The 22787-nt window shown below is 41.4% G+C and overlaps 1 protein-coding gene and 1 long non-coding RNA gene across 9 annotated transcripts in view; one reads left to right on the top strand and one right to left on the bottom strand.

The window, feature by feature from the left end:
* RAD51B (RAD51 paralog B) overlaps positions 1 to 22787 on the top strand; it is a 455666-nt gene that overhangs the window by 293175 nt on the left and 139704 nt on the right. For 6 of the 8 annotated variants that reach the window (XM_062619224.1, XM_062619219.1, XM_062619220.1 and 3 more), the window contains exon 10: positions 2090 to 2168. In XM_062619224.1, coding sequence (XP_062475208.1) covers positions 2090 to 2168 — 79 coding nt within the window. Of the gene's footprint in view, positions 1 to 2089; positions 2169 to 5474; positions 5595 to 11357; positions 11774 to 22787 lie in introns of those variants that run through there. The other 2 variants (XR_009964928.1, XM_062619221.1) reach the window with 2 other exon arrangements.
* The window catches only part of LOC134163952 (uncharacterized), a 392100-nt gene that overhangs the window by 324391 nt on the left and 44922 nt on the right, over positions 1 to 22787 (bottom strand). The window lies entirely within an intron of this gene.

The raw sequence follows: 22787 nt of genomic DNA, 5'->3' as shown, positions 1-22787 counted from the left end.
GGTTAGATTTGAAGAACCAGATATTTGAGGATTTGTTTCTTCAGCCTCTGTCAGAATCAGATGAGAAAAAGTTGCAAGATGTCTAAGCATACTCATGTCTGCAGACTGCATACAAATGAAACCAACCTACTATATAGATACCCTTTGCATTTAAAGTGCTACAGAACAGTCACACAAGCCTTGATTCTGCTGCAGAATTTGCTACCAAATCCCATGCTTACATAAGGACTCTGCAGAGCTCAAACCTCTGGTGCTTGATATTGTTAATCTTACGAATAAATGGCCTAGTCCTGTATGTCTGTGAAGTGGTTCAATACTGGCTGACTTTCCAGTGAAATGTGAGCAGTTTTGGTGAGCATGAACTTCCTTGCTTTTATGTAATCTCTCTTGGCTTTTGTAAAACCTGTTCACTGTTTCCCTGCTGATCATTAGGCACCACCAACCGAAATTCGTACGCAGTGACCCTTACAAGTGCTTGAATGCTTGGCAGAATTAGGGCATGACCTTTGGAAATAACTGGGGGGGAGAGGGTTACTCAATTTGAAATCAGCAGGACCTGTTGTGCCCCACACCTCTAAAAATAAGATTGTTCCTGCCTGTAGTTCTAAGAAGTCTGTACTTGGATGTATCTGAGAGACGGCTGCCTCTCTTGGGCTGGGAGGGTGTAGTATATGACAGGGCTTTAGAAATGTAGGCCCTGAGGAGTGTGAAGGTTCCACAGCTCGCAACTGGGCAGGTCTCATGGATGGGTTACATGAAACCAGTGCACTGAAGGAAAAGAAGTCGTCAGGCACGCTCTGAGCCCCAAGCAGTCATGGCTTGGGCTCTGCAATACTGCTCTGCTCGGAGCAGATCCCTGCTGATCCCAGGATCCGCATGGACTGAGGAGGAGCAGCCTGCTCAAACCATGTCCTCAGGGGCCAGGAGGGTGGGAAGGCTTTTCCAGGGTGCACAGCCACGGCTGGGAGCACTGGTTTCCAGTTCCTGGCCTTTTCTTCTATCTGTTGAAAAGGTGAGCAGAGAAATGTGTTTCAGCTTTCATGAGCAGCTCTGTACCAGAGGCAGAGCAGCAGCATGCTCTCTGCTTCAGCCACTGCTGCCCATGTCTTCTGCAGGCCCACATGGGGACTATTAGGTCAGTGTTTATGCTGATCACGCTGTGGGCAGAGCTTATTAAATTTTTCATTAAAATGTGACTTTCATGTAGGTGACAGAATGGGGGGTATGTTAGGCAAACTGTGAGGAGCAGTGCTCGGCAATGAGCAAAAATCAAACAGCCAAGCAATAAAGCCTAGCACGTTTGTGTGCGTTTGCCACTGCAAGTTCCACATTGCCTGCCCTGCCAGCAAACCCATTTCTTTGACTCCAGAGCTCTGCTGCAGCTCGTCTTTCACACTCCATAGTTTCTCTCCAGAGAGCTTGGGATGTTTCTGGCCTGACCATGGAGGGCCAGCACACACAAAAGCTGAGCTAAATTCAATTGTGCTATACACCCCAAGGGAATTCCAGTTCATGTTTTTATACTCAAAGGTTGAGATCCTTGAATAAAGTTTGAATTGGTCATTGCCCCTTTTGCAAAAGAGAACATCCAGATACTTGCCGTCCCTGGTGTGATGACCCACAGGTAGTCCATGCTGCTTCCAGGGGCAGGAGGAGTTCTTGTTCTTCAGTTCCAGGTGGAGTTCATGGAGAAGGCGAGGGGCACGTCAGTAGAACAGCTAAGGACAATTAAAATTGTGTTTCCCAATGCGGTTGCAGTTTTGCTCAGATTTGTGTCTGAGTACAACTACTTGAACCAGCAGGAATGATTAAGCTTAACAGGATGCCAGTAAGGCAAAATGCACTGCTCTTTTTGATAGTGGTTTTCTAGGACCTGTGAATCCTTTTAAAATCGTAGCATGGGCTGTACATACATGTAAGAAGACCTCTACTTAGAAGTGACAGGGCTAGATCAATGACTACCTTGTTGTTTCTGCAATATGCCTTACTACTTAGAAAAGTTAAATCCAGTGAGATTATTCAACAGATTTGAGCTCTGATCAGTATGTTATAAAGACATGTACTTACATATTACTTGTTTGGTTTGCAGCTCCTGGTTGCTAAATCCCCTGTTGCTCCATTCTCTGCCTTTTTCTACACTATTGAGAAATCAGGCTTGGTTCTTCAAGGTAAGACCAGAGCATTGATTGTTTTGCCTTTTCAGTTAGTATTTTAAGCAGGCTGAATGTAGGTAACAGCATCTATGGCTGAAAATGGAGCTGTTTATACCTGATTAAAAACTCCCATATTTAACAGTCTGGCTAACAAGGGCAGCCCTCTGATACACTCGCTGTTTTGTCTTGGATTATACTAAATCAGTTGTTGAGTATTCCAGTGGATCGTGGGCCCTGAAATTATTAATCAAGGCTCCCTGTTTTCCTGCAAGGTAAAGTAGAATGGTTCTGACAACGTTGCCATTGGATAGATTTCTCCAGGAGAAACATACCTATCTACCATTAATAACCTGCTCTAGTAAATGGTTATTCTTTAGCGAATGGCTTGACATCAGTAAAAGTACAGGAAATTAATATCTGTTCTCTATTTTTGTGATTAGCATTTTAATGCTAATGCCCCATGGCCCAGATTCTCTGGGATATGAGGTAGTGTACTGAAAAGCTGTATATTACTGCCATGATGTCAGGGAACTGGGGTTCCATGTGGCCATGTCCTAATCCATGTACTTTTAGACCACAGCAAAAGGGAAGTTCAGCCCTTCCCCTTTTAAACCCATTTATTCCAGTAAGTCTCCCTTTAATGCCCCTACTTTTTGATAGACATTCATAGATAATTTTGTTTAGTTGCTGTCTGTTGATATGCAGCCTGACTCCTGATTGCTGCATCAGTTCAGCAGACTCAATAAAACTAGTCAGCACCTGTCACTTTTTGTTCAGAGGATATGCTCTGATATGCAGCCATGGCGTTAAAAAAAAAGTGAGTATCGCTGTTTCTGAGGTCACTGATCTCATAAAGCACCTTGAACATTTTAAGGTATGCAGACAGTTCCTTCTGATTGCCCATTTCTCACCTTCAAACAGGCTGTACCAGACCAGCAACATGTTTACTTTTACTAGTGACTAAATACACTTACATCTCTGGTGATACATAACATCAGAAAACAGAAGAATCAAAAATATTTTTATGCTGTGTTTTTGCTTCCATTTGATACACCTACATAATGATAATAGGGGGGTAGGGGTGTCCATCTGGTGTTTCCTAAGAATTTAGGTACTATACCCAGTGTATTCTTAGATGGCATTTTGGAAATTTGATCTGGTTTATTTGTTAGCAGTAATTTTAAAAAGGCTACAGGAACTACAAACAATTTTTATTAGTTTAAACTGAGATGGCTTGCTAGAGTTGGTCTAGACATATTTTGGTTCAGTATAGGGCAGAAGACAAGCTACTTTTCTATGTTGAATATTTTCTGTGTTGCAGAGATGTTTCTCGTCATTAATAAAAAGTCAGACAGTTTCCTGCTCTGTCCTCAGGCACTGATGTAAGTGAAACTTTGGGAAAGAAAAATTTCCAGTTTCAGAAATGGGAAGCATTTTTTTCAGAGAGGATCTTTGTTTCAGTCTTTTCTGTGAGACAGGACTATAGCTTTCCAAGGACTGAACCTTGCCTTTAACGAACAAATGGGCCTGGTAACATGTAATGATGGTGGAGCAGGACTCTGATAGAAGGGATAGCATTGTATTAGGAGTATGGGAATTGCTGTCTTCCTGGTATCCATGTTTCTGGGCTGCACATTTAAACCATCTTTCACTGTTTTTCTAAAATCAGGGGAGATACCGTTTTGTATAGCTCAGAGTAAATGCTGTCTCTATATCAAGCATTCTTTGTACATTTTGGAAGGCAGCTTGAAGCTCTTCTTTTCTACACCGTTATGTTTCCAGTTTAGATATTTTTCTCCATGATGGGTATTAAGGACGGGCATGGTTCCCCTGATAGTGTGTCCCAGACTATTTTACAGAGACTTGCAATCACTTACACACAAGCCATCTGAGTTGTTCAAAGTAAATATTGCATGTTCTCATCCCACATTTCAATGATCATTAATGGAAAGAGTAAGTGAGCAAATCACCTGGAAATGGCTGTTTCAGATAAGACAGAGAAAGAGGCACAAGGCTGCTTCGTGCAAGGGTGGCTAGGTTTTTTATGAGAGTTGTAGCTGGTGCTTTTTTCCAAAGGGAAGCTGGACACAAGGTAAGATATCAATAAGTCAACTGGCCATGGGTCAGCCGGTGAGGGAGTGTCCCTGCGTCGCTGCTCAAGGGACATCGTATAGCACTAACAAGTGGAATCTGTCCCGTAGACTGATTGCAAAGGCAGCTTTCCCATTCAGGCTTTGTTGTTGAGTTCAGATGGTGTCAGGAGGTGATCACATTCAGGATGGCTGATGGGAACAAGTGGATGGGTGTGGGAACTGGTGAGAAACAGCAGCTGGCTGAAGTGCCCAGGATTCCTTCTTTTTACTCAGGGGGTCCCATCCTGGGACCATTAGCCAATAGGCCATAAACAAATTGATATCGGAAAATGTGGCTGGAAACTCCTTGATTAGAGAGGGTGAATGGGGAATGAAAGACAAAGTGAACGTGTGATTTAACAGTTCCATAAGCAATTTCCATTGTCACCTCTGAGGGATTAGGATGTGTGGAATAGGCTAAAAATGAGGAGGAGCACCCCCCACCCCCCCCACCCCCCCTTTTTGTTCTGTGGGCTGGAGGATAATAAAACGGCAGGAGAGGCAGTGCAGCTACTTAGGGATTTCACAGGCTGCTATTTGATGCAGTTTAAGGAGCCCTTCTGCTATTGTTGCAGTTAAAATGGGAAGCGGAACTGTTCTCCATTTGCAAAAATCTCCAGCGTCCTCAGGAAGAAGGCTGAGAGCAAAAGGCTATTAAGATGGTAATGCTGCCCCATTTGGAGGAGTGTATCAAAATCCTCTTTGTCAATGTAAATCGCTTCTCTGTTTCCCTGCTATCTTTGCATCTCATGGCCTCGGTGCAAGAACAGTGTTTGGAGGAGACCCTCGTGAAGGCAGAACTGCTTCTCTTTTATTGTCAGAGGATTGCTCCAGGTTGCCCAAGGGTGCCACAGAGAAAACTTCTTTGCTTTTATAAACTTGAAGTGTTTAGGGATGAAAAGAATCCATTTATTCACTCATTCTTTTATTTCCATTTGCAGACTAGAGAAACAAAATTTGATGGTTGGAAAGCAAGATTGGCTAGTCAGAGATTTACCAGGGGAAGTCAGCCTTCATTATCCTGCTTTCATTGCTTCAGTATGCACTGTGCTATGGAGGGGGTGAAGTGCAAACCAAAAAAAAGCCTTAATTGCCTTTATATTGCAATACGATGTCATGTAATGTCCTGCATGCTGTACAGTGTGACTCTGTATGAACCTGAATTGAGAATGCAAAATCTGTTTTATAGAGATCATAAACAGGAAGGCAGGAGCCTGGACCTAAGCACTTCAAAATATTGGAAGTTTTGCTGTCTGCTTGTGTGTTCTGTTTAAGGACTTGCTGTTGCTTCCCTAATTCAATACGCTAGGTAAAATAAATGAGATGATACTGTTAAAAAGAAGAATTAACAACAAAAAGCTCCAGACCTGACTGTTTAAGGGTGCAAGTCACAAGATTATTTTTCTCATTGGCAGTGATATAATTTATGGTCTGGGTTGGAAATCACTAGCTGGTAGTTCTGTTTCTGGCATATCAGTCAGGACAGATTCTGGTCTGTTCTCCCCTTGTAGTTTCATTGATGCTGAATGTCACACATACTGGGTTCGGGCAGCTGAATTTGAAGATGCCACTTAGCCATGCAAGCACATACGCAAAAAAAGAAGATAGGCTGAATAAACTGATGTCGGTTTTAAGCTACATTCGGTGGGGCATCGTCCAAGTCTAACTTTAGAAGTAGCAGCATTCTAGGATATAAATAGCAAGCAACAGAGCCTAGCTATTAGCAGCTGATAGCTGGGCTGTTTGTGGATGTAAGTCTCATTCCATCTCACCTAAGTAAATGCCCTCTGTTACCAAGAGGATGGCGCTGCAAAAGAGGACAGGGAACATGGTGCCTGATTGCCAGCTGGAGAGTCTTTTCACTAAATGCTTTAACCAAACTGATTAACACTGCTCTTCACTGAAAGAGCTCAGAGGCAAATAATACTAGTGAGCTAGGACTTGCTTTTGAGTAATGATTTATTTTCAGTGTCATAGGGTTTAAAGATGGGTGGAATCAGCTGTTCATCCAGACTGACCTCCCATATGTCATGCATGTTTCCTTCAGATATGTGATAACTTTTTACACTGAATCATGTCTTTTAGAAAGGCATTCACTTTTGTTTGAAGACATCAAGAAATAAAAGTTCCTGGTTTGTCTTGACAGTGCTATCAGGCTTTAGCTACCTTGCTGCTAAATATTTGTTCTGTATTTCAGATTAGAATTTGTCTGCCTTAGCTTTTGACCTCAGTTCTTGTCATGACCTTCAGTGCTAAATAAAGCACTGTTGCTGTTAAATGGTTGCCGTTTTGCATGAGTGTACTTGACATTAAGATTTATCCTCTTTTATTCTTCGTTTTGAAAGAAAGTTATAACTACCTGGAAACTTAACCTCAAAACATCTGTGTCTCATGCTCACTGGCTCCCACTCAAAGTAAAGACAGAATACTTAGCGTTGCTAAAGGGAAAAGTTAGATTCTTGTATCATGAGGACTGGATAATTAGTTGATTAATCCACCCTTTCTCCTGCCCTCTTTTCCACTGCTCATGTGTCTATGTGCACACAGCCGTGCTCACCTTGCCTATAATGTCTTATTGAAGCAGGTAACTTCTCATAAGTAGGAACAAAAAATATGTGGCACTCAGAAGAGAGTGTCTTAGGTTTTAAGTTTCATCGTACTAATAGGGGAGAGATCTGGGAACAGCTAAATCTAGGGAAACCTTGGTACATTGTGTTGCATTTGTCACTAATGTAAGGAAGGAGACTCATTTTGATCTCAAAATAACATAGGGTCTGGGTTTGTAGTGCAGTGTGGCAAAGTGTCTCCAAATGCTGTAACTAATTTATATGGCTGAAGCAAGTGAAAAGTGCCTCATTTTATTTTGTAAAGAAAGGAGTAGTGAGGTAGAAGGGAAATTCTGAAAGAAAGGGCAGCATTATTTGTATTGTATTGTGTGAGTTTGAACAGTGAGAGACAATGATTTACTGCATCAAAAGCTTCTATTCAATTAAAGAACTGTAACTATAAAGTGACCTTTGTCTGGAATAACATGGATATAATCTGTAAAATGTAGCAGGGTTGTACTTGATGTGTGAATGGATGGAAGACAGATTAATGGGAATAAAGTTGTGCATTGCTATTGAGATGGTAACAGATTTGCAGTGCCACTGGTGATTTCCGGTCCCGTTGGAGGGATAAAGATGAACTGATCATTGTTAGGGTCTCTGTGGGGTGGAACCGTTTTTGCTGTATTCCCCACAGGATACCAAAAGTCTTGTGCTATTTCTAACAGGTTTGTAACAATGAGAGGAAACAAGACCGCAATTGGTTAGTAGCCTAGGTTTATCCTGGCAGTAAGGAATTTAAAAAAATTAAGACTCCCATCATCCCAATGCCAGCAAAATCACTCCTACAGATGTAGCTGACATCAATGAAAATGTCCTTTGCTTTGGCTGGTTCATGACATTTTGGGGAATGGGTTTCTAAACCTGCCCCAAAAATGGCATTTGCTTGGGTGAGGGTGTCCTCACTAGGTGGCTTTGTGGAAAGTGCTGTACTGCTCTGCAGCAGTGTCAAACAAAGTCTCACTGGAGGAGCTGAACTCCATGGCTGTCAAATGAAGAAGTCCACAGGAACAAAGCACAGATGCAAAGCCAACTAAAAGTGGTAATGAAGAGAGGTGGGGGGAACATATTTTAATTGTGAAGGAAGACTAGAGGCATCTTGGGTTTAGATACAGTAGGAACTGTATCTAAATTCTGTCATTTCAATAAAATTAAATGTTTCTGTCTGTGAACATGATCCTTCTAGTGAAACAGTAGATAGACAACAGCTCTGTAAGGTTTCTGGCCATACTTTTTTTTCTGTGAGCTTAACTTTTGGGATGACATTATGCTGGATAAATCCAGTTTAGCATGAAGTATTGAATTACTTGCTTATTTCTGAGCACATGTGTAAAGACACTGAAGATACAGTACTGCTTTCTTGCCTTGAAAGCCAAACTTGCCCCCAAATGCCTTGCTAAATGGCAGCTGAAATGCCAGCATTTAAGTTTTACTAAATGTAATATGAAAACAAATCTTAGTACAAGCAGTATGCCAAATCTGTTCTCATTTACATGAGTATGAGTCAAAATTATTTTAATCCACTGTTGTTGAAACAATGAGCTGAACAGTTTAAGTCTGTATTTGCAAAGACATCCCCCTCTTTTCAAGCCTGGCATAGGCTTCCTGGGACAAAATGGTCTCACTTCAGAGAAATCTCTTCCTTACCAGTCTCTCTGTAATGAATTCCTGATCAAAGTGAGCTGCTCCCCTGTGTTTTCAGCACAGTGCTAAAGCAAATGGCCTTTTTTCCAAAAGGCTTTTAACATATGGAGTGAAGTTGTCTGTTGATTAGAGGTAGTATCTGTGATTTGTGACAGTATATTGTTCTGGGAACTGAATGTTGTAGAAGATCAAGAGTCTGCTAATAATTGCCTGGATTTAATGTAGAAGGTACTACATCTTTCAGGCCACACATTTGTAAGATAAGGTAAAATGTACCTAAAATGGACTTAAGTTCTTAAGTGAACACAGTCATGAGTTCATTTTGGCTTTAGAAAGCCAAAAAAAGTCTGTCCAAACCCATGTTTTCAGCCATAGTGAAGTCTCATGCTCTTGTGTGCAGCTTATGAAAGTAAAAAGCAGTTAAGTCTCACTGTGATTTATCTCTTTCTCACGTAGGCACAACTACATTTCTTTTGCTGTCCTGAAAGGTTATGTCTCTTCTAGCTTCACCACTAGCATGCCTGATGAAGCCATTACTACTGTCGTTTTCTTCTGTAAAATGATAGCAGTAGAGGACTATGACCCAAATGATTAATCTTGGTAGCACGCACAGCTTTTCTTTAGCTGTAGGACTTTATGTATTCTCCATGTTAAAATCTTGTAAAATCTCTGAGCATACAGCCTGGTTGCCAAAGGGAAATGCTGGTCACTTTATTGTTCCCTGTGCTTGGGAGGGGAGAATGGTGTGGAGATCCAGAAGTTAGCTGCAGTCTAAACCTGGAAATCTCCAGAGTGCAATCCTGTGTAGATAGGCACATTGGAATAATACTTCATCTAAACTAGAAAACTTTGCCTGAGCAGGAGATTACTAGCACAGGGGTAACGCCTTGCAAATAGGCTTTCTGCTGCTTTGGCCCCAGTACTGTTTTTCTATGAAACTTTCTCTATGTTTCCAGAGTTAACACACGTAGAATAACCTCGGGTATCTCAGCATCTGATGTGTAGACTTGCCCTGTCTTTAAAACTGGACTAACGACAAATTTAAATGATCTTATCATATAAGCTTAAATCTGTCTTGGTAAGATGGAACAGGAATGTATAGCACTTTCATAGAAACAGACACACATGTGATGAACCCTCCCAGCAAACAGGTTTTTACTTCAAAAGGTTTTTCTTATTACAGTCATTCCTTAAAACTAATAACATGGGGCTGTTATGGTAAAGTATTTTCTGTATGTTCATTTGAACTTTTAACGTGGTATTAAGGATTGTTGCAGCTCTTCTCATCATTTATGTTGTAGTGAAACCAGAGTGTGGTCCTTTGTCATTCATTTCTGTGAAAACCTCTGAAAGCTTTGTGATACTGAATTTCAGGGCCAGATTGAGCTAGCCAAGAGTTACCAAGATGAGAGAGGCAACAAGTGGAGTCAGCAGTTTGTTAGAGCATGGTGTATCAGCCCTGGCTGTTCCCTGGTTTTCCACCTGAAAAACCCTAGAGGGTCTGCTTTAGGGCTCAACTGAGGCAAAGCAGTACATACATGACTGCAGTGGTGAAGAGGAAGCACAGGCAGATGATGCTACAATGATCAGTTCAACAAAAGATGTTGCTGTTGGAAAGATTTTACTTTACTGTCTGCTGAATCTCGTTTTTATTTAAACTTCCTAGCTTTTCCATTACAGAAACAATCACCCATGTAGTCAAACGTCCTGTGAAAGGTGTGATCTCCAGAAGCAGCAGCAGAGATGTGAAGAGTGATGTTCCTGGAAAATGCTGTGGGACTACTAGAGTGCTATGAAGCAGTCTGCAATATATGTCTCAGTGCTGTGTGTTCTTGTGGAGACTTAAGCTGGAATATGCCTTACTACTCAGTGAATTATTTTAGGCTGATGTCCTGAGTCATGAACACCAAGCATTGCACTCATGAAGATGTTTGGAGTGAGACTCTTGCTTAGTTGCATGCAGAAAACATCACATTCCTCTTTCAGGCAGTGTGTGTTTGATGAAGGACTTCAGTCTTGAGGCATATCAGGTGCGAACTGCATGCTAGATCTGTTACTTTCTTCATGCCCTGTTTGTGCAAGTGAATTACGCAGAGCAAGGTATTGGGCAGCCAGGCACATACACTGCAGCTGTGAGTTTGCAGACTGTATCCTGTCTGCTATGGCCATTTGCTGAAGTTCACAGAGGGGCAGAACATCCTGTTTGCTCAGTTTTCTTTGTCTGCCTTGTATCAGCACCGGGAGAATATTCCTATGTATCTTTTCTTTTCTGCTCCGAAATTGGATCACAGTACTCATGAATTGCGTTCAATAGCTGGAAATGTGAGGATATCTGATTGCTGAGGTCTCTTATTTTAAACACCACATGCCAGGAAAAGTATGTGGGATCCCACCAGCTTAGCACTGGAGGGTGCAGGATGCATCAACAGGAAAACCAAACAAAACATGAAGTGAAATTCATTTGAAAAGGGAAGGGACTCATATACCACCCATCAGCGCTGTTTAAAATCCTCGTATCCACATAATAGGCCTTTTATTTTCCCTCAGCTCTTCTCAATATGCAAACTATGTGAAATTGATTTTTAGAGCTGCAGCTGTCACCAAAGTCAGTGGGAGCTGTAGGTGCTTGTTACCTTTGAAAATCAAGCCAGTGTATCCTAATCTGCAAGCAAAAGCCAAAACAACCAAATTAGAATGGTTAAAGCATAACTCTGATAGTTCTGTAATGTGATCCCAGCCACCTTCATATTTGATACAGAGGCAGGGCCTCATGCTGTGCACACTGGAGCTTAAAGGTATGTTGTTTCTTCTTTGCCTTTCAGCCCTCCTTCCCCTACAGCTTTATGGCTTCACTTCATCACTACAGTCCTTCCAGTTGAGTAATACTGAATTCTACTCTATTGATGTTTAACAGAGCTAACTTTTATTCATCCAGAATACTTACTTTTCCTCGAGAAACAGGTTTGCTCCCCCTTTCTCTCTTGAATGTGCGTTAGGCTGAACTAGGGAGTGAATGGTCACGCAACCGACCCAATAGCTTACCACCTACTGTAGCAGCAGCAAGGGAAAGCAGCCACCCAAAGCACTGTTTGATTTTCATATGGAAGATCTGTCATGCCCTAACAAAGGTTCCTAAGCAGTGGCCAGAAGTCAGAGCAAGTCCAGATTTCTCCAGTGTAGAATGAACTAAATTGCACTGCCACATCTGAACATGAGGAGAGAAAGGCATCCCTCGCACTGGTCCCAGCTGTCTGGGGTCAGGAAGGACACTATACTGCTGCATCACTCAAGGGCACAGGAAACTTCAGCACGCAGACTGAATATACAAACTCACGGTCCTCTTCTGGCAGAGGGGCAAATGAGCTGGCCCACCTGAGGGCTGTGTGGCACTGATTGAGGCCAGCTCACCTCACAGTCAGCTCAAGAATGTGTCTTTTGTGGACAGGTCTTTGCAGAAAAGGTATCTTGACTGATGAAGCTGTCTGCCTGTGTTTGTTCCCCTTCTCAGTCACCACTGGAACAGCTGCATCCACCAACAGCTGTTTTCAGTGTGGCTTCTTGACTGTGCCTGGTTTGGTGGTGCAGAGAGGACTGCACAATTGTCATTAAATTTGTTCACCTGTCCTTCCCATAGTGTGAAAAGCGAGTGGTAGTTTAGTGACTTGCCCAAAACAATTACTTGACCAAGAACAGTAAAACTGCAGGAATGCACAAGTGATAAGTTTGTAGTAAACTGCGTAAACTGCGTTTGCCACCTGGCTGTTACAGATCAGAGGGTGTTGATTTTGTTGAATGACTAAAAACCTTTTTGTCCATAAAGTAGGAGATGAGACAGGGAGGGATCTGCTGCTGATGTTGATTTCAGGAAGTGTGATCAGATGCCTGGATGTTTTCAAATAAAGTATATTCTGAGTTTTAACTGTTCCTTGTGTGCACTTCCTTCAATAGATGCCAAAGATTAAGTTGTTTTGGCTTTCTTTGTTTTTGTGGTTTGTTTGGGTTTTAACTCTAATGCTCAGAATCAATAGCTCAGCTGGTTCAGAGAAAGCTATTTTAAATGGCCTTCTGTTCCTGCACACCCCTTAGACTGGCAGTTTTCTCAGTTCATTGGTTCTGTGTCTTTTTTTTTTTTCATAGTGCACATATTGTTAGTAAAATAAGGAGACTTTAAAACAGAGGAAGTAGAGGTTATGTTGATCTTGAAACACCAGCAATTGAAAGGACCATTCATGGTTTCCTTCAAAACAAAACCAATTGGTAAGATAATGCTAACGAGGGCTGGGTGCCCAGAAGGGCATCATAACGAAGCATCCACTGTTATTGTTCAACTCAGTGTTTGTTCTTCATGTGAACAAAAGGAAGGAAGAACTATGCTATCAGACTAGAGAGGAAGGAGTCTTTGTTGCCCTTGGCTACCCTAACTTTAAATGTGAGGAAGCACAGGGCACTGCAGCGTAACCTTTCTGCAGTATTAGAAGGAGAAAATTGATAGTTCAGGACATTTAAGGGCGGACATTCTGTTTATCTAAAGACTAGGCTTCCCTTGCATGACAGCACCAAATTAGGTATGTCAGTGCTAGTATTTATTTAGGTCATGTGAGGTTTTAAACTCTGGTTCCTCTGCTTTGCTGCTTCTTTGCTATGTAATTCCTCCTCTGCATTGCCGCTCACCATCAGCAACAGTGAGAGATGCCATTTCATTATTGGGGGTGACAGGCACTGGGTGTCCTGAGTGTAAAGTTCAGTCATGTTGCTGAAGCATCAAAAATGTATCTGCTGGAGACTGACTCAGGCTTACTGTACTTTCTGCTCCTGCTCCACCCATAGATCTGTCTGCTGAAGTGGCAGAATCCCTGCTGCCCCTCTCCCCGTCCTTCAAGTCATGGGGCTGACACACTGTCAGATTAATGACAAAGTTTACCATGCTCAGAGCTATTGTTTCAGATTTTCAGATGACTCAGACAATGGTTGTGTCATCAGCTAAGCTTGGGTTATGATTTAAAGATACTCCTTTCAATCATGAAAGTTTGCTTAGCCTGCCTATGCGTTAGTCTTACTCTGGCTTTGCCTAGTCCATGTGCCATCTCTATGTATCAAGAAGCACTGGAGAAATGGATTTATACCCTATTAGAGGCAATGCTGTGTTACTGGGAAGTTCGAAAAAAGTTTGTGCATGTTTTGGTTCTGATATAAAGAGTTCGTTCCTTGTATATAATACTTTGAAATTTCTGGACACAAAATGGAAGCAGCTCACAAATACTTAGCAGCTTTGTCTGCACATTCAGAGTGCACCCCGTATTGATTTCTTGTTAACTCAGGTTACCACGGTGCGTGATGTACACTTTCACACATTTGTGACAGAGTCTATTTCCGTAATTCCAGAATCTGAAAAGTTGCTGTCACAACTTTAGTGGTTAGCTCAGAAAAGGGATTTGCTTACTCCAGCGAGTAAGACACAAGTTTCAGAAGACTGCTTGCAAACATTTTATAATACAGTGGCTTCATAGATTGCATGTTTTGTGAAGGCTCTAATGACATTACTGTAGGCAGAGTAAGAACTTTAATTAGAGAAAACAGCCTTGTTTTGTTTAATGCAATTGTTCTGAGGGCATGTTGATTTGATAGAGTGAAACCATTTGATAAGAATACAAAAAAAATGGAGACAATCCCATGAAGCTACTGAAAGGGTCAAGTGTAAGGAATTTTCTTCAAGGGTTCATTGTATATAAACTGTATACAAAACTGATGAAGGCAGGAGAATTAGGGCCAAGTTCAAATCAGATATGCTTCTCGTGGTTCTGGAGGTGATCAGCTTGTGTGTGAAACCATGCTGGATACAGCAAGAAATAAAGCAAATACTCTGTATTACGTTATCCGTACTGTGGGTCTGTAAAACCGTTAAGCTCAACACAATAAATGGAAAGACAAATCTGACTGTACTGGAAAATAAAATTAAGAAATGGAATGACCTCAGACCACCCACCAAAGTAGCCTTCCGGAAGTAGATTGATCTTTACTTCACGTAGTAGATGTGAAATCAAAGTAAAATGCTGAAAACCTGGATGGAAGAGTTGGGGAATGACTCTGCCCATGCTTAGGTTTTTTACATTACTAGAATCTTAAAGTGTGGTGGTTCTTTAAAGAAAAAAGATCCAACATTGGGCTTAGCACATTTTAGTCAAGCCACAGCAAGTGCAAGTGTACTCAGTTTACAAATACAAATGTTTGGGGTTTGCTATGTTTTCCTAATTGCTAACCCCAGAAATTATTTGTTTCCTAAAAGCCAAAAGGGCTTCTTTCCTTCTCACATATCATCATGAGTGGTTTTAATGGAATAAATTGAATCTTGTGTGCCAGCTAAACAGTTGTCTTCAACCATGTCTGTCTATGCCAGTCATGGGGGTTTATGTATGTAGTTACAGTTTTTGTACTTGGGTGTTAAAACTGAAGAGGCACAGAAGAAATACAATTTACCTACGGTTTTGGTGGCCTATTCATTGAACAGAACTAGCAAGGTTGCCTGAGTAACTAACATTCATTACTGCAATTGAAGACAATAGATGAGCTTCTGAGTACTGCCAGGGGACAATGATCTTGAATAGGTGCTGATTTGGTGCATCTGTGATTAGAGCTGCCTGGCACTGTGGAAGGAGTTTCCTTTCCCCCCCAGTGCTAGAGGGCTTGGCAAAAACTTCCACTGGGATGAAACTTTAGAGCATTTCTCTGAAAGGCTTCTTGGGGAAATAACAACCCCATTATTTTCTTTATGGAAGGTGTTTCTATGAGCATATCTCTCTCTCTCTCTGGTGGGACATGGCCATAAATGCAAAGAGGGGAGGGAGAATCAGGGGGAGCACACCTGTGTGTTGCACTACAACAGCGCATGTCCTGTGGGCCATTAGTGGATGGGGTGGGCTAAGCCCTTGCAGCTTTCCTCTTCCCACTGTCTCACCTTTCTGTCTGCTTGGAAGGGTAAATCTATTTCAATACCATTTTACAATACACATCAAAAGTAATCTCTTTGATACAATGAAACTGGGTGTGATTTACCCCTTTTGCATGAATAGAGGCTTACTGGAACTCACAGATGCAGTCTTCGTGTAGTGGGGTTTCTAATCAAGGGACTGGACTTGATAACAGAATAGTTTGCTGTGGGAGATACCTGAAACCTGCCTGCAGAAGGTCAAAGCCTTTTATAAAAGAATCCTAGCAAAAAGATGAAACCTGTTACCAGGAGAAAACTTTTTCAAGTGATTTGACAAAAGAAGAATAAATGAGGCAGTGTAACTGCGAAACAGTATTTCTTAGAAAAGCAAAATAACTTTGTTTTCACAAGCTAGCAAGAGGGATATTGGTTGCTACAGCAGGAGTCTAGAGCCATCAGGTTCACAGCCTGGCTGTTTACTTGTAAGGGTACATTCACTGAACATTTCAAGCACTCCAGGAAGAAAGGAGAGACTGAGGACTTCAGTATGTTTTATTAACATTCTCTTTCCACCACAAATCACACTGAAGAAGACAACAGATAAATCCTGATTTCACTTTAATATTAGCTGTTGAGATACACATTTATAACAAGAAATGGGAAAAAGATTACACCAGCAAACACATCTGGCCTCAGACTGGCCTTCAAATCATCCAAAGAGAAGCACAAAATACGGCGTTGTTTACAGCCAGGCACTTACAGTCCCACACAGCTGCCAAGGGTGAGAGGCAGCAGAGTAAACTCTCAAGACAAGCTGACAACAGCTCCACTGCTGGGGTGCCCCTTTTGCAGACGAGACAACAACAGATGAAGAAATCTTGAGAATGACCCAGAGCAGCGCTCATTAGTGAACTAAGCGCAGGCAGGAAATGGGACAAGATTCCTTTTGTCGTAGCTTTTCACCCAGCTGTCCGCCCATCCCATAGCCACCCACATGCAATCAAATATAGTCATGGTCAAACTCCAGGAAAGTTATACAAATAAAACCTCCAGTGATTGCATACAGACCCCATTCCAAGTTACATTTGCCCCATTAGCAAGGAATGAAAAATTCCTGGGTTTAATCCAGGCTTGTTTATCATTGCAGTTGACACTTACTACAGGGGACTGTATTCAGGTAAAGCTGATAGGATTGTGTAATTCCTCTTACTCATGTCTGCCTGTCCATCTGTTTCTCTGAGTATCTACTGTTTATTATTGATTACTAGCACTTTTACTTTGTCTGTTGGATTTCCTTCTTATGGCAAAGCTGTGATTTTTACTTTATGCGGGTATATACCCTCTTGTGTAAAACAGGCGTGCAGTTCCCAAAATGACAACATTAGCAAGTAGAGAAAAACATTTCTGGACTTCTGAAATGGATTCTCTGAGGAGCCAAATGCTATTTTGAGTTTTTAAAGTCATAACGGCATCAGGACTCCAGCTTCTTGGGATCTTTTGTTTGTGAGTACAGCTCACTCAAAATCTTGCTCATAGGTTAATAAAAACCTTGTTTTCGTTGTGGATTGAAAGCAGGTTTTTAGCTGGAGTCAAAGAACAAAAGTCTGTTACAAACGGCTCTGTAACTCTCCTTCCAAATGGCTGCCATCCTGCTGCTCTCCACCAGAATTGTGACTGCAGGTTGCTACAAATAGTACTGTCCGCAGGGTGCTACACTGTACTCACTTGCCCTTCATAGTCCCTTCATGTTCAGCTTTGCTCCTTGGTGGCAGCAGCTATTTTTAAATAGAGCAGATGTATATGAGCTGTTGAGGAGATTCCTCTAAAGGGAAACTTCTAATGCATCAGGGATGCATTAAGTAGGGGAAATTTAGGTTGGATATAAAGAAAAAATTCTTTCCTATTAGGGTGGTGGGGCACTGGAATGGGTTGCCCAGGGAAGCTGTGAATGCTCCATCCCTGGCAGTGTTCAAGGCCAGGTTGGACAGAGCCTTGGGTGAGATGGTTTAGTGGGAGGCGTCCCTGCCCATGGTAGGGGGGTTGGAACTAGATGATCTTAAGGTCCTTTCCAGCCCTAACTATTCTATGCTTCTATCAGCACTGAGGTTGAGCATCAAGAAGAATGAGTGTGACATTTGCAGCTTATTGCAATTATTTTTAAAAGTAATGGATCCATCCAATCTTGAGCCATCCAGTGTCCTCTGACTGTGTACAGGGTTCCAGAGTGACGTAAAGCAGCCAGAGAATTCAAGCTGACATTAAAAAGGCACCCAGTCCCTTCCCATTCAAAATTAAAATAGTTTAGCACTGGCATTGACAATTTGCAGATCCTTAGATGTATCGTCTTATAGCATTCTCTTAAGTTTTTAAATGTGTTACTGTGAAAAATCAGCACACGGAAATTAATAGAGAAAACTGATGCTGGAAGGTCTGGGTCTGAGAGCACACATAGCATTAGTTTAGGATACAGTACACTAAAACATGCTGTACTAATAAGTGTCTAGATAGTTCAGCAAGTTGATGAAGAGACTTCCCTTTCTGAGATGGAGGAGGGTTACAGCATTCAACTCTCCTTCCTCTTGTGTGACATGAGAAGAAACCAAGATATCTCCACAGAGTGGTTTGATACCAGTAAGACAAAAGTGTTTTGACCATACTGATGTTAGTACTGGTATATATGAGTACTGACAGCCTTGTTGTCATCTACAACTGTGATCACGAGAAACAGTGCTACAGCGAAGTGATTTTCTTCTGTCATCTTTTACCATGGCAAGAAGACTGTTGTGTTAGAGCTTCTGAGCTCTTGTATCATGCCAAAAATAATGCTTCCATTTACCTTTTGTGGCAGACCAGTTTTATACTTTTTTGTACTTTTAGAGCTAATCTAGAATAGGTTTTCCAAACAAAAGGAGAAATATTTTTTCATTACACACATGAGCTTTGTTTCTTCTTTCACTTTCCCTGAAGAGCCCAGAGCTGGAGGACAACATACCCATACACCTTCTTTATTACTTGTTCTCCCAAGGTACCTCAGCACTGATCTGAGGCAACTCTTGGTAGGTTCAGCGCCCCGTTTTTGGGATCCCACTCTAATCAGTCCACATGGATATCAAAGTATTATTTTATGCTCACAAGTATCTACAAGGACTAGTCTAAGACCAACTTATTCCACTTTAGCTACCAGACAGACATGAGATACAAAGAGTTCATAGTTGCTAATCAAAGTGGTTTTGACTGGGAAAGGGTGCTGCAAACTAACCGAGCAGTCTTTGAGGCATCTGGTTTGCCATTTTTAGAGTCTCCTTAATATCTCTTCTCTGCTGTTACGATTGCAATGGTAGCTATCAGACATTACTGCATCTCCTCTTACCAGTGTGTCTGGATGCAGTATCACAAGAGCTTTTAGTTGTGTATTTTTCCCCCCACAACTCTCATTTCTCATCTTTATTTGAATCACAGGCTTGTTCAGCAGGTCAGCTAATGGAGAACAGATTTTTTACTCGTTCTGGTTCTTTTTTTCCTTTTTCCCTCTATTTATATAACACACAAATTGTAATCTTTTTAAAACCAAAGAAGAGAGAAGTCTTGAGTTCAGCTAGATTAAAATCAGCTGCAGCCTATTAATGGACTCAGCCCAAGACTGAGACTTTAGGAAACAAAAACACTGGACTAAATTAGACTGAGCTGGCCTCTCTCTCCTGGTGAGGGGATTCATATAGCAAAAGGAAGGGGGAAAAGGGGGGTAAAGGGAGAGGATCTCCATGTGGTTCTAATTCATTTTGATTCTCTTCATGAAGCTAATTTACCCAACACAAAGGCTCTCTAGTGGGCAGCCAGCTTTTTAGAAGTTTGGCTTTTGCTGATAAACAACTCAGTTCCTGTTCTGAAGGTCTGAGATAGCTCAGACCTGTGTGTAATCAGCCGAGGTTTAATGTGAGTATTTTGGTACGGGGTATTTCAATTACATATTAGAGTCCTTTCATCATCTGTCAGAGTGTATCCTGAAGACTCTCAGATAATTGATCTAACTCCTCCATTCATTCTCTCCCCAGAAACAGACAATGAATTGTCTCATTGATGAATCAGATCAGCAGACACTTGGACATGTCGAGCCAAAAGTACTTCCACTGGCGTGGCACTCTCAGAAGGCATTTCTTAGCTACTTCTGGCATAAAAGCCTTTGCCACTGAAGCAGCAACATACTGTTTTCTGCTGAAGGGAAAATATTCAAATGTTCTATTAATCCATTTTGTCATTAAATCTTTTTTATTGCAATCTTAGCCCTAGTGGTACATGTAGTCTTCTAGCAACACACAAGAAATTATGTCTTTGCCCTAAAAAAGCCAGACAGTGGGTGGAGAAGTGAAACAAACAGTAAATCATTAACTGGAAATTATTTGAGAGATTATGTTAGGCAAAGACAGTCTTTGGTTACAGTTTTCATGTACTTCATGACGATGACTTGCAATCTAAGCAAAACTAAAAGACTAATGGGGAGATTAGTGGAGGGACTGAGATGGAGGAGGGAGTGGAACCAAGCCTTGAAAGGAAGGGTTGACTGAGACAATACCTGTGGGTGTATGGTTTCCCAGTGCTTCAATCCCATGTGCAAATATTTGTTACAGTAAATGAGTATGTGCAGGATGCATATCTTTTGCTGACTGGCTAATGAACCGCAACAGTCATCACCAGTGGTTCACTGTTCTTTTAAATGTGCCCTAGGAATGAGTAGTATCATATGAAATATGGTTTTAAGAATAAGATCTGAAGATATCTGGCTTCAGATGCTAATTCTTGCCAGTTTTATGTGATAGTGGACAAAAGAATTTATCCATGTCCTGGTTTTTAATCTTTTTCATCATTATGTGTAGAATACTTCATTTCTACTGTGTTAAAGGCCATATATACATACACAGATAATCCAGGTATTGCACAGTCATCCAGAAACCTTTATATATCCTTCTCTGGTCATATTTTTTCAAAGTGAGTTTTGCATTTTCATGGCTTTCCAACTTTATGAGTCAATTCAAGCAAATGTACGCATGTAATCTCTTACACTTTGCTTGATTAAAATAATTTTTCACATTTTATAACAGGTTCTCTGGAGATCAGGTTGTGCAGGACATGGTTTTTCCAAGAGATTTTCATGTAGTATTTCCTCCTCCTGAATGCATGCTGTACCTCCCCCTCAGTACCCAGTCCACTTCCTGTGTGCCACAGTGCTCTGAAAACAGGCCAGAGATGCTGTAGAGCTCTTGGGAATTAGACTGGGTTTTTTTAAAAGGAAAAATGAAGTTTGATTTGATAGACTGGTGCTGTGAGAAAGATTATCTGGATATCAAGGTGAAGGGCTGGAAATCTTCTTAGCATTTCCTGCCCGTATTCCTTCTTGCCAAAACTTAGGGCCTGATACAGCTGGAATAAAGAGACCCAAAGGCTTTTAGATATTGTTAGGTGTCCCACTTTGTCCTAGGCCTTCCTCAAATGCTGCTATAAGCGAATAGGTCTTCTGTCCTTTTCAGTTACTTCGTTTTGTTATTTTGCTTTTATTCTGTCAGTAAGTCTATTATTTGTCTAACGCTCAGATCACTTCCTCCTCTCTCCCCAACATACGTTAGGTACTCATGACTCCAACAGAGGTGGCTAAAACTTTGTTCAGAAATAACTGGAGGTGATTAGCCATCTACAAGTTGGCTAAGGATAAGGTGTGGCTAAAGGATGAAATGGAAGCCCTTTTCACCTGCTTGATGGATTTTAGAGATTTATTTTAAGACTCAATGTCAGCATTCTGAGAGAGTAAATTCGTTTTGTATGGCTTTAGATGGCTTTCTTTAAGAAGAAACCTGTTCTTGGTGTTCCTTACACATACAAAATAGACAATTTTATGCTTTTACTATTCCATGTGTTGAGTGGCAGCTAGCAAAATATCAAAGAAATAATTACATTAGTTTGATGTAATAAAATTTATGTACTTAGTGTTGGCTATAGGAAAACTCACATGTCAGGATCTGCTTCATATGTTGACAAAGATAGCATATTCATCCCCAGTTAGGGATGAGTAACTTTTAGGAGCAGAGCTGCACTACTCATTGCCTTAATCTCCATGTTTGGGGAACCTGTTCCCATGATTTTGTTTGTCTTGTGAGGTCCAGACACTGTGCAGCCTGTGTTGGCTTTTTTTGCAGTCTTTTGTTTTTAGCAATTGCTAAACACAGAGGAATTTAACTGTAGCCTTATTTAGCCTGAAAGGCAATGTAGTGTTAGATCTACCAGTTTTCAATAGATTTTAACCCAAGACATAATAAAAAGCTGCAGTCTTTTTCTTCCATTGATTCAAAGCTGAAGAAACTAGATATGTTCAAACAAAAAACTCTGGGGAGAAGGATGGGCTTCAGACAGTCATTTCAAGGCATCGAGCTATGACCTGGAAGTTATTTTTGGGAAACCTGGTTTAGTGTGTCTGCAAACTTGGGCAAATTACTAAATTGCTTACTCTCAGTTCACAATGTAAAAGTTGTTCTTCAGAACTACAAAGTTAGAAATAGTTTTTGAAAAGGAAAGAAGAGATTTGAAGGCACAATATTCAGTTACTGTGACAAAAACTTTTATCTTGATGTTCTACCCTTAACCTGTCCAATTTGATCCTTTCCTGTCATGCAAAATGGTGTAGCGGTAAGGTCTTGATCCTGGAGATTCCCAGGGGTGTGACACAGTGGAGGTGATGTGTTACCTCTGAGTACCTCTACCTGGCTGAGCTCTAGTTATCCATGCACTATTAAGGGCCTGCAACACTTTTATTTTACCTAGAGACACAAAAAACCTCACAATTTTTCAATTTCCAATGACATAAAATTTTCTGCAGAGACCAAGAAAATGGAGAGGGAGACTTCCTGCATTTGTGTTATTCTTGTCATCCTGTAGCTGGCCACACAAATGCGTATGCAGCCACACATGCCTAGGCACCCAGGGCTTAGTGCTTTTGAGCACACGTGCATTTACGTGACTCAGAGTAAGTTCCACTCCTCTGGTCTGGTGGCTGTTAACAGAACAGGAAGCAGGGCCTGTTGGGAGGGTTTATTTTAAGTAGCTGTTGTACAATTTTGGTTTGTTTCGGCTGCAGTGTTCATTGTCAGCATACGGCTGCTCTCTTGGGGATCCTGTGAGTGAGCTGTACGGCCTTCATTGCTTCTCATTTGCCTTGCTGTGCTCCAAACCTACTGTGGTTTCAGAGTGCTCTGTTGATCTGTCAGCTCAAGCTGCTTGGGTGCCACTTCTCAGATGGTAATCAGCAGTAGTTCACCCTGGCTGTTGAAATTTATTTAAAAGT

The sequence above is a fragment of the Pezoporus occidentalis genome, unplaced genomic scaffold (assembly GCF_034315485.1).
Source record: "Pezoporus occidentalis ecotype Australia unplaced genomic scaffold, CSIRO_AGI_Poc_V1 ctg21, whole genome shotgun sequence".
Classification (NCBI taxonomy): Eukaryota; Metazoa; Chordata; class Aves; order Psittaciformes; family Psittacidae; genus Pezoporus; species Pezoporus occidentalis.
The sequence above is the reverse complement of the archived record's forward strand: the minus strand, read 5'-3'. Positions and strand labels throughout refer to the sequence as shown.